This window comes from Chelon labrosus, assembly GCF_963514085.1.
Source record: "Chelon labrosus genome assembly, chromosome: 13".
Taxonomy (NCBI): domain Eukaryota; kingdom Metazoa; phylum Chordata; class Actinopteri; order Mugiliformes; family Mugilidae; genus Chelon; species Chelon labrosus.
The window spans coordinates 21,805,436-21,817,741 of NC_140346.1; the positions used below are offsets into that span (position 1 = coordinate 21,805,436).

At 44.5% G+C, this 12,306-nt stretch overlaps 1 protein-coding gene across 1 annotated transcript in view; it reads right to left on the reverse strand.

The window, feature by feature from the left end:
* Positions 1–12,134, reverse strand: part of traf4a (tnf receptor-associated factor 4a) — a 34,502-nt gene extending 22,368 nt beyond the window's left edge. Inside the window, exon 1 of the mRNA XM_084558731.1 lies at positions 11,648–12,134. Coding sequence (XP_084414857.1) covers positions 11,648–11,790 — 143 coding nt within the window. The 5' untranslated portion in view covers positions 11,791–12,134. The remainder of the gene's footprint in view (positions 1–11,647) is intronic.
* Positions 12,135–12,306: the final 172 nt, after the last annotated feature.

Sequence of the window (12,306 nt, forward strand, 5' to 3'; positions counted from 1 at the left end):
CCTTTGGAGAAATGCGAAATGCCCTCTGTGACACATCCATTAATTAGCCAGAGACAGTTAGAGTCCAGTCCCACTGGGTCGTTAAGACATAAAGTTTTTTTCCTGCGTGGGCACAATGACTCATGTTTACTGACTAAATGCTGTGAAACCGATAAGGACATTTGTGTATGGATTACATGAACTTTGCCGGGAAGTGTCTCAGGTCACAACAAACTGAAGACGGCGCAGACCACATACCACGTAATGATTTGGATTTTCCGTTGTCAGAGGCTATGACCTGCCTCTGATGTGATTCACTGTTATCGCAGCAGCTGAGTGCGGGAGGCACAGCCGTCAGTCTGATGTGTCATGAGTCACTTGTGTTCCTCTCAAACAGAAACGCCGAAAACTTTTTACCCTCTTGGCTTCGTCTCAACTTTCTACCTCGGTGCTGCTCACCTTCAGAAGTTGACGCCTCTCAGACATCTAAGATTCAGACATTACATAACGTGAATTTTATGTTCGAAGCTCATTTACATTTCCATTGAACCACTGAAAAAGCTCCTTTTCCTGATTTGCCAGTGAGCTGAGGTGTGCACATCAGTGGCAGTGACAATTTTAGGCCCTGTGCTTTTGGTGTCCATGGTAACTGGGAGGGAAGGTGAGGGCTTTTTAAAGGTGTGTGTCTGACAGTAAGCACACACACGTGCACTAATTCACAAAAAATAAACCAGTCCCTGCTCACTGCTGCTATTATCAGCTGCTCTGATCACACCTCAGACGAGCCGCGGCTTCTGTTCTTCCTTATCAATCTCAATCTGCGGTGACTGCAAGTAGATGAAGTCCAAAAACAAAAGAGAGAGGCCGGCGCGTCCCTGCCCTCCTGTTCCTGACGGAGAGCCAGCTCCGGGCTACGCCTCCTGCAGTTGTCCACTTCTTGCTTTGTGGATGCAGTTTCTTTGTTCAGCGAGGCGACGTGCTGACGTCAAATCGCCTCCTTTGTTTCAAGCAGCATTGTTCATCTAGCGTGAATTCTTCAACCTGCCCCTGTTGCCGGGAGCAACAATGAGATAAATGACAAGATTTTTCAATTGACGCATAAAAGAGCAACAGAAAAAAAACAAATAGAGACGTCAACCATTTCTCATCATAATAAATCCTTTGAGAAGAAATGCTCTTTTTGTTTGTCAGATGAAGTTGCGTGACTTTCTGCAACAAGTTGGTAAAAGAGGCGGGGGTTTGTATCCTGTGAAAGTAAACTCAACATCTTTTTGGATTTTCATTGCTCCTCTGAAGTCAAGTTGGGCCTTTTCTCAGAGTGATTAATGAATTAATCAAGAAAATCGTTGCCAGATTAAGGCCGTAATGAAAATAATCATCAGTTGCCCAGTGATGTGTTCTCCCTATTTCCACAATCAGCCGAGCCCGTCTTCATTTTCATGGTTGGCGAGCTGAGAAAATGTAGAAAACAAACGCTCCTTCTTCCTGAGGGAGGTGACCGATCCATCTGGAGGTGCACCTGACGGAGCAACTTCCTGCACTGGTCCTTTCAAAGGATCTATAGCTGGCCTGTTCAGAAACAGGAAGAAGGAGGAGGAGGAGGCTCAGAGCATTAACGCCGTGTTGACGTTTCTGAAAATGAGCCACAAGCAAGATCCTGAGGCACAGCACAAGAGACTCATTGAGCTGTTTGGTTTAAAGGACCGCCACAGTAAACAGACCTACGATGAGAAGGAGATGGAAGAGTCTTGGCAGGAAGGAAGCCTTGGTGGCTGGACGGGGCAACTGGGGCATTGACCTTAACACTGACGGAGGCCCCTGTGGATAAATGACTACAATTCAGTTTGAAGTGAGGGGCTTAACTGCTCTGCCGACACCTGTTCGGCTCCACAGAGGAGCCTTTCACTGGGGACAGGTGTCTCGGCAGCGAGCCGCCAACTTCCTTGCGCTCTCTGCTCCCAGCTGCTTGGCTTTCAGGCCTCGGACACGGATTCCTCACGTGCCTTCCTGTCAGCGCAGACAAGTCTCCGATACAAACGCCTTAAATCAGACAGAAGGGAGCTACAATGTGTTGGTAGTTAAACTTTTCTCACTCTGTGCTAGATGCCAGACAAGTTCACTAAAAAAAATATGTGTAAGCCTCACTTCCTACATGAATAATAACAACACATTACTTCCACTACAATCATCAGTTTGACTCAGATTCAAACTGCTGCATCAACAATTTCTCAGATTTTTCTTGTGGGAACCTAGAAGTGGCATCAAATCATGGTTATCTTATTGATGAACCACTTCCACCTCCTCAAACCCCAGGCGACATCTTCAGAAAGTTTCTTTTGTCCAACCAGCAAAGAAAAACCTGCTCACTTGCTCACTTTTTAAGGTTTTATGACAAAGATGAGTAAGTGCCTCCTGATTATTTCATAATCATTGCAACATATTGGTGATAACAGAGTAGAAAAGTTCAAAAGTGATAAAGACAAGCAGAAAAGCTCACAATTCAGAAGCTAAAACTACAAGATGTTCAGTGTCGCTGCATAAAAACATTAACCGTTTCCTGCCGGACTAATTCGTGTGGGAGTTTAAACATGTGTGTTGCTGCACATACACATACACTCGGCCGTGTCAGCTCAGTGACCTGTGCACGAGACAAACACGTCAGATGAGGCGACGGGGAGTCTATTAGAACGAACCTTAAAACATCTGCTCCTCAGCTCCACCACTAACAGCACAAATACTTGATTATCAGCTCACATGCAGAAGTGTGGACAGGCATGCATGTGTTATGATAACTATACCTTTATCTGAGCTGCTTCACATAGCATGCATACCGACGCACGTGTACACACTAGCCATGCTTCCCAAATCTGGGCCAACTGGCTGCGGTCCAGCAGCAGGGCTGGGCTCAGCGGTTTGGTCCCAGCACGCTCGCTGTGTGCGGGGCAAGGTGCCTCGCTGCATAGCTGGAATGTTTTCCATCTCCGTTCGGGCCAAAAAGGCTGCGGGATTCATTTTAAAGGAGCTCTTATAGAGGAGGACAAGTCGAGGCATGTCTATAACGGGCTCTTATAGGGCTGAATGAACACTTCTACTCTGATTACCAGAGCTGCCTGTAAGCAGAGCTACTTACACACAAATCAGACATCTGCTAGGAAGAATTACATCCTATGGCGGTGTTAAGATGAATGCGCCCCTAGCCCCGACCCTGACAGCAGTGAGTGTGTTTGTTGTGTTACAGCGGACAACATGAAATAGTCTAAAGGACAAAACAGAGTGCAGCTACTTAACAAGAACATGACAGAGGACCTGGAATAAAAACAAAGAAAGCAAAAGAGAATAGCTTCCACACTTGCTGTTGTTGACGTTGTCAGATTGTCCCAAAATATATATTTTCTAACATCAGGATTCAAGAAAACCAGTGAATATTCAAATAAGAGAAGTTATTTTTTCTTAGAAGGTGAAGCACAAATGAAAAAAGAGCCACAGCGGCCACAATATTAAAAATCATTATCCGGATGAGTAAAGTAAACCATTGTTTATCTTTTCTAGCTTTAGTTTTACCTACAAATACTTGTTCACTTTCTACAGATTTTAAGCAACATAGCAACAAACCAGGGTTTTGTCGACTATAAAGGACAGCTAAAGCTACAAAAATGTATATAAATTGATCAAATTAAGCCTAAAATCATCAGCAGAAGACCTGAATCTAAACCAGAAAACGAATCCGTCCTTGAAAAGCAGCTGCCTTTATATCCATAAACATATGTTTCATTTCATTGTGGTAAATTAAAGTTGACTCATTCAGGTGCGTAGAGGTTGAGTCACTTTTTCTAAACCACAAATTACCTTCCTAAATGTTCACACGCCACAAGCCGCAGTGAAACGACACTCGGTGTGGTCACATAGTTCAACCGGTGCTCTTTATAAATACGTCTTTTTGGGATTCTTTTCTGTCTGGGCTCTCAAGGCTGCTCCGCTCGTGATTCACATAAAACCACTCTCTGGAGCCTGAGCTGAGCCGACTGTCACTTATGAACTCGGGCTAAACGTCTCGATGAGAAAATACACCTCAGAGTTTGGAGTGGCCCTCCATCTCCTGAGTCTCTTCCCGTCACGAGTGCCCGCTCTCATTTTATTTTATTTTTTTCCTTTGAGTTCGCGCAAAACAGCTGTCGCATTAAGAGTAATGACATCTTTCCTGGGCCTCTGCAGCTGTGTGAAATGGTCAGGGCGCTTTCTCCCAGAGATGTCATCATCACAGCTGCATCTCTAAAGCTTCTCGACTTCCTCCCAGGAGACAATCGTCTTATCCTGAAAAGGCCGGCCAACATCTATAGTGGTCGGCCTCATGGGCGATGGGAGAACAAGAGGATGTCTATTAACTAGAGCGTGTTTCCTCAAATGATCATCACTTTGTTTTGTTTACTTCGGTCCACGCTGGGGGAAAGTTTGTTTATAAGAGGATCAGGGCAGGTAAACAGAAGTCACCTCTCGTAGCTAACAACATGCCAGACAGAGCGTTATCTGACTGATGTTTAGAAGACGTGAACAAACACTAATTTTAAAGCAAACTGTCTTTTTAGTTAATTTTTTTTCTGTCTAAACATGGACAGTTACCGACTATCTGATATCAACATCCATTTCCTTGCAACACTGGGATTTGAGGTTGTTTTCTGTTGTTTGTTTGGAGTACAAATGACAGGATGAGAAAATGAGAGGATCTGATGCCTTTCTCTTAAGTAAACAGAAGGTTTTGGGAGAATGTTTTATAAAAAATAAATTATAATGATTGTTCTTTACTAGTGAATCAGGAATCAAGAACTAAAACAAACTGGTTTCGTTCGTGCTACAGCTGAAGTCTGTGTTATGGTAACTCAGGAAGTAAACGTCATCCGTGTTAAACTTTAAAGATCAGCGTTCGTGTCAAAGTCCAACAGCGTGATGAAGGTGAGAGAAAGTTCAGAAACATTTAGTCACTATCTGACTTCCCTGCCCCGTCACTGCTGCTAGAATCAGAGAAAAGTAGCTGGTGCTCATCACTTGACTTTACAGGTACAGATAGAGTACTGACTGTTCTTGTGGCACACAAACGCCGCTGTGTCCTGCAGCATTTCTTTTCTCTGCACGCGTCTTTGTTCATTCTGCATTGACGTGTTAAAATTTACTGGGCTGTCTCCAGCTCCGTCACCCCGAGCACGTCGGCTGACAGCGGCCTCAGTGAGCAGCTCTAAGAGGTCTTCACAGACCCCAAAAGTGCAGAGCGGAGGCCCGAGGGCTTTCACTCAGCTAAACACAACATCTCTCTGTGTGCAGCTCACTGAACGCTGTTGTCACCAGAGAGGAACGGGGCGCTGAAGTGCCATCCAAACTCTCCGGATCTGCACCCAGGATGCCTGCGCAGGCGTCGGACACCTGCAGGGGACTGTGAATGTCCCTGTGATGGGGACTGACGGACGTTAATGGCAACGAACACGCGGTCATTCATCAGCCATCCGTGGCTCCGCTCCCATTCAGATACAGATACCCACTGAGACACAAAGCCCCAGCTGCCTCAAGTGGCAGACTTACACACAACATTGAGCACTAATGCAACACAGCTCCATTTAGGCCTTCAAGAAACGCCCAGTCACAGCCGCCAGAGTGCCTCTCTATACATCCCTCTGTCTGCACAATGGACAGAAGTGAATTCATCACACATTTAGAGGGAAGCTATCTCCCTAATGTTAATTATCGTGTAGTAAAACAGACAAAGGTATCTCAGAACACATCTGTTGTTCAGTGTTTCGATATAAATGAACATTTGTAACGTTTGACAGGGTTTATCTGTAAATCAGAACTTTCTTTTCAGTTCTTTATGTGAACTTGAACTACTCATAGCAGCTGGTTAACTTATCTTAGCACAAAGAGCTACGCTTGACTCCGTCCAAAGGTAAAAACATCTGCCTACCAGCAGCTCTGATGCCAATTAATATATATTTATGTCTGGTTTGGAGTTATGTCGTCCCAGTGAGGTTTCCAGACGACCAGGACAGAAATAGCTGTCTTGGAAAACCACAAGTTAGTGTTTTAACATTTCCAGGCATAGCACTAAAGTTTGGTTTATGGTTCTGCATTTGATCAATGCAGAGCCTGAATTGTAGTCTAGCACGTCAGGCTATAACGTTATGCTGTACCTACAGCATTGATCAGAATAAACAGAAGCATAAATCTAGCTTAAGCGTTAGAAGTGCAGGTAGGAGGATTTTGTTGACCTTTGGACAACACTAGGTTAGTTGATGTCCTTAGCTTCCAGGCATTATGCCAAATTAAGCTAACCAGCCACTAGCCATGGCTTAATGTTTAATGTACAGACACGAAAGAGATGTTCATATTTCTCTCTAAAAAAGTGAATATTTCCAACAAAACGAAACAAATTCACCAGAAAAATCCCTACATAGAAACTGATTGACTAAAAATTTCCCCAACCTGTTCATGAACCCATTAACTCCTCATAAACGCTTCACAATAGATGACTTATGTGGTTTCCTCTACTAAACTGCCCACACACTGAACTGAGATGCACTGCTGCTGGTGAAAGAGGAGTAGAAGAGGGACGAGGCGTTTGGCTGTAGTACTTATGAGGCTGGTGGTTGTGCATCCGGACATTGCAAGCTGTAAAAACGTGGGAGACTAGGGCAGAAAAAAAAAGTATCACCTACATCAATGAGGAGAGAAAAAGCTGCACTACACACGGAGGATGTGCCAGAGTGAAAATGAATCACGGACTCTTACAAGAAACACTCTCCTGGCTTTCGGACAGTGAATAATCGGGCTGTGAAAATTTCACCCATTAGCCCACTTTGGAGCTCCTCGTGACTCGGGGTAAGTCAGCAGTTGCAGTATACGACTGCGCGGAGGCCTGTAGGAAGAAGCTCCCGAGCCGAACAAACCAATTACACCCCTGTCAAGGCCGTGGCGAGGCACTGCATCATCCCCACAGAGGCACCACTGTCACATTGCAAGGCATTACCGTGGCTCGGGAGACCCGGCGCTGACGAGCCTTGAGGCCCCGGCATGTGTGGCACCGCCGTAAGCCCTACTATTAAATGCTGATTCTCCTTTATTAGAGAGGCAGCGCAGCTAAAACAAAGGCCTGCCCCGGTCAGCACCACACTGAACTGCTGAAATCATGTGACTCAAATTAGATTGGGGAGAGTGTTAAGGCTGCAGGGCTGGGCTGGTTTTACCCCCATGACTCCCCCTCAGAGTGGGGGAATCCTCCAGGACTACTGCTGCTGTATTTACACATTCCTTTCATGGCGGAAACACAGCCCATTAGCATCACATGCTAAAAGAGGCACTCGGACATGGAAAAGTGAGAACAATCCATGTGTTTCCTCGAGAGCCTCTCAGGGGGTTTTCATTTTATAGCGTAGCCCTGAAGTGAAAATACAGAAGTAACTTAAAAATAATGCTTGAACTCCTTTTATCTAGCATTTATAAGCAGTACATTAATATAATAAATGGTACATACAAGCAGATATAAGTCATAAGTCATTTATGGCTATCCACCAGTCAGAGCAGGCTGCTGCATTGTTGTGTTACAAACCTGTTATCTTTTCTGCTAAATACTTGGGAGGTAAAGTAAACTGTGCGCAGAGACGCTGAGTGACGACCACTTCCTGAGTGATGGTTGCCACTCCTGCAATGCCATGCGGCAGCATTCCTGGGAAACTTGTTGCGACACAGACAGCAAACGAAGCCATCCGTGTGAAAGTGGGCAGACTGCGATGGGAAGCCCGCACTGGATGTGACACAGCCCCCGATAATTAGGGGGAAAGGATCGCGCTCGTTGCACAATGGGCAACGGGCATTAGCTAACTACTGTCTGTCAGCCTCAATAAACTTCACAAAAGACGCCCGCGCTCGCTGGCGCCCATCCGGCACACTTTGTTAATTAAAGAGGTGAGAACGCGGCCTGTCGACTGTTTCTGCGCGTCTGAGCTGCTGATGTGAAGGTTTATTGAGACTTTACGCTAGTTGCGAAGCGGAGCCGGAAATCTCGTCTGAACAAACAGCTGACATGACCAGAGTTTGATTAGTTGGTTATGAATCTGGAAGTTGGAAACGGCTTGTTTAGACATCTCTGCGTCACAATCTAGAAATCTTTAGTTTCAGTCTCTTCATAAAGGCTTAAAAAAATGACCTTACTGGTGTTTAATTAACCATTTACTAACGCTTCATACTTAAGAACAACTTCTTCTGAGCTGTCAGAGTGAGAAAACTGGATTAGGGGTGCAGTTTAAGTCATGAATAAAAAGTTTTAATCATCCAGTCTGCTGTTATGTAAGATAATAAATCACTACTTAAGAATTTCAATAATCTAGTCTGAAGTTATAGATGCTAATAAGTCTTTAGTAAAGCGTTTTAAACCAATCTAATAGTATACAGACGTAATAAATCATTAATAAGGAGTTTTATTAACATAGTGTGCCGTTACAGCTGTCGATAAACCATTAATTAAGCGTTTTAAAACTCTAAACTGAAGTTATAGATGTTGATAAATCAATAATAATAAGTTGCTCAGCAATCTGACAACCTCATTGTTGTTCATTACTTATGGCCTATAACTGACCTGTAAGAAAGTATTGATAAAACCACCACAGCCCCTGTACAGGATGTGTTATTAGACTGCGCTTACAGCAGGAGAACACGCTGGAGGTTTCTTTAGGTCATGTAACTTAGGGAGGAATCCTACGCCTGGTGCGACATCCCGACCGCACAGAGGCACAACGTTACTCAACTAAACACTTTGATCTGTTGCGAAACTTTAGTCAAGTTCAGTCAGTCTGTGGGAGTTTAAAAAAAAAAAAAAAAAGGAGAAGAGGAAACTGGAGGATGAAGACGGAGGCGGCCGGGATGAGGCAGACAAAGCGTCGGGCCAAACTCATTGATCAGCAGGGAACGCTGCTCCTCCCTCGCTCGCTTTGTTCGTCGCACTTTCTGCCTTTCCACCAGATGCAATTTGCCTCTGTTTAGTAAGCCAGATGATGACTCAAAACACTGCGAACCAGGAGCTCACGACGAGGCACTTTATGTATTCACAGCATCCATCCACCTCAGTGCCGTCAGCAGATGTTTTCTGATGCGAGAAGCGTGAGAGAATTTTCACTGAATAAGTTATTCCTGTTTCCTGAAAGTTTTAATGTATTTGAGTTTCCCTCAGGGTGTCTTCATGTTTCATCAAGTAAAACTCAAGACATGTTCAGATCCTGGTTACAATGTAAAAAGCTGCAAAACTGATTCTGACTGAACTTCTCTCTAAAAAGACAGCAACACATTTTTATGAGTCATAAAACTGATTTTTTTTTCTCCACTATTAAAATGTGACATTTAACTATATCACACAGCTCTGAGTCCTTAGAAATCGCACAGTCGGGGTCTTTGTTTCGAGCGAGTTTATGTTTGGTCGTCCTACATTTATCTTTCCATATAATCAGTGAATCACAATACAGCGTCTGTACGCCATCTAGATATAACAAAAAAAAAACATCAACAATATAGTTGTTGTGCGTCTGACTCTGAATAAAACTCCACCCAGACAGCAGGTGATTATTACCGTCAATGACGAATGTGGCCTTTAACGTGTCAGTTCATTAGGGACACTAGTGAAAATGAACGCACCTTAATATATATATAGCTTTTGTTTAACACTTTGTTAACTTGACTCAGCTGTGTATCATTTATTTTGGCAACACCATTGTAGTCAGTGGGCTAGGCTAAGTAGCACAGCACCACAAACTGCAGCCTCCAAAACTATCATACAGTTGAATTACCACCTTTCTAACTATGTTTTAACAGCGTTAGTTAAGATTTAGTGCAGGACTGTTATATTGGAATATGTTAGTTTTCACTAGTGTACCTAATGTTTTGGCAAGGGGTGCGAATTCTCACTCAGCGGCAAATCTTCTCATGCAAGAGGCATCAAATGTCTGAAAAAATGCGTTCAATGATTGACTTCCTGGCAGCCAAACAATCGATAACCGGCTAATTGTTTCAGCTCTCCTTACAAAGTGCTCTTAAGTCAGCTCCACAGGGACTTTTTAAACAATAAGCAGTAAAAACAAGGGCGACAAACGTCAACAGCTCTCACATTCAAGTCTTGTCACAAATCACTGAAAGAAATGTTTACTAGTCTGCCGAGATCGAAATAATTACCTTGGCTGAGCAAACGTACACAAATCAAACTGCAGAAAAAGGGCTGAAACTATAACATATTGAGAATATTTTTTTAATTAATCAATTAGACTCAGTCAAAACAGTTGCGTGATAATGTACTTCACAGCTTCACAAAGCCTAAGCGGATGTTTGTTTTGTATCACTAAAGACATAAATATATGATTTAAGCTTTTAAGAAGCTGAAAGTTTCAGCAAGTTTGTTTGAAAGTGTACTCATATACAGTTAGTGTAATTGGAGTCAGAGTTATCAGTATTATTCAAGTAATTACTGCAGTTTTAGGTATTTATGTAACTATTAAATAATCATACTTAGTTCTGGAGCTGAAATCAGCATAAAATTAAACAACAGCTATTTAAATGATTTGTGAAAACTTTCAAGCAAAAACACTGCTGGCTTGTTCTCTGTTTTATAACACTGCCATGGAGATTTTCTGTTGTTCTGACATTTTAGAGGCAAAATCATTAATTAATCTGGATCTTTGACAATTGACAACAAAAGCATACTTTTAAAGGAGTTCATAACATGTGGACACAGCAGCATGCTCTTCCTCAGAGGCTGATTGGCGCTCCACTGAGACCTGAATGATTTCCTGCACATACCGTAAACATCACATAAAGACATGCATGTGCTGCGTCTACAGAGGTTTTACTGCAGCGTGTCAGGCTGGGAAACAGGTTGTTGACGGAGGTCTGTGACCTGCAGGTGAGTTGAAGGGGCATTCGTCGTATTGCACGAAGTGCAGCGTGATAATTAGTGACATCTTTAAAACTATAAAACAAAGACTTTCTTTGTGTTTGAGTCTTAACACAGACTTCAGTGTTGAGCTGATTAGGAGGTGAAGAGGTTCATTAGACCGCTGACCTCTGAGTGAAAGGTCCCTCAGTGGCCCCCCCGGTGCCCCGACTGACACCAGTGAGGGGACTCTGTCTAATCCTGGACTGAAGTCAGACTCACAGCGCACACACACAGACATACACCGAGCAGACTGAGGCACCCCGGGGCAGAGACACAGACAGGATGAGGAGACAGGGGCCCTCTGCAGGACACTACCACCACAACAAGAAGGATATTAACTCCAAATCGCTCCAACCTGGACATTAAACTTAACAGGAAATAAGATAAAAATCTGCAGAGGCTCAAACTAAATGATGATTTGCATGACTGGGAGTATATTTATAAAGCTACACACGTTACACCTGTGGAGGGCACAGCACACCTGAGACTACAAATCAGTCGCTGTTTACCAGGCCTCACATTGTCCCGCCGTTCTGCACAAAAGACTAAAATTAATGTAAAAGCCCGCAGAGGGAAAGGTGAGGAGGACACACCTACACATCCTTTATTGACTGTGGCTCGACCGAAACTAGTCAAGGCTGAGCTGCAGCGCTGGGTATCGCCTGCAGAGAGGTGGATCTCCACAAAACAAACACAAACACAAACACAACGTACCTCAGAAATTCTTGCAGACAGGTGTCACAGAAGCGGTGTCCACAGGTGGACACTTGGACGGGCTCCCGCATCGCCTTGCTGCAGAGCGGACACTGGAAGCGTCTCTTTGGCTTCTCCAGAAACTTGTAATCAAACCCGGGCATGGCTGCAGGTCGCGTCGCTGCGTTGTTTGTCCTCTTCTATCAGGCCTTCGGCTGCAGGTTAAAGGTACAAATGTCCCTTCGATCCCCCCCCCTCCCTCCTTGGGAAACCGCGCTGTTTTAGCTGCGCTGCTGTCTAAGCCGATGAGGGGTTCATATCACGTCCCTTCCGCCGCCGACAGATCGGGCTTATTGGGGGCGAGTCCTCCGCAGCGCGTCCTCCTCCAGCTGCGGCCGATGCCAACAAAGACCGCAGAGTCCGAGGTGCAGCAACGATCCTCCCCTATCAAAGGTTTTGTTTTGGCTCTGCTCTGTGGCTCCTCCGGTGATGCAGGGCTGACACACTGAGCACAATGTAAAACCTCTCCGTCTGTTTAGGTGCACCGAGTCCCGCCTCCTCCTCTTCTTCCTCCTCCTCCTCCTCCTCCTCCTCCTCCATGCAGGAGGAGTCAAGAAGCTGAGACGCTCTGTTCACACCATTTTATCCCTCTGATCTCTCTTTATGGATCTTTAATTGGG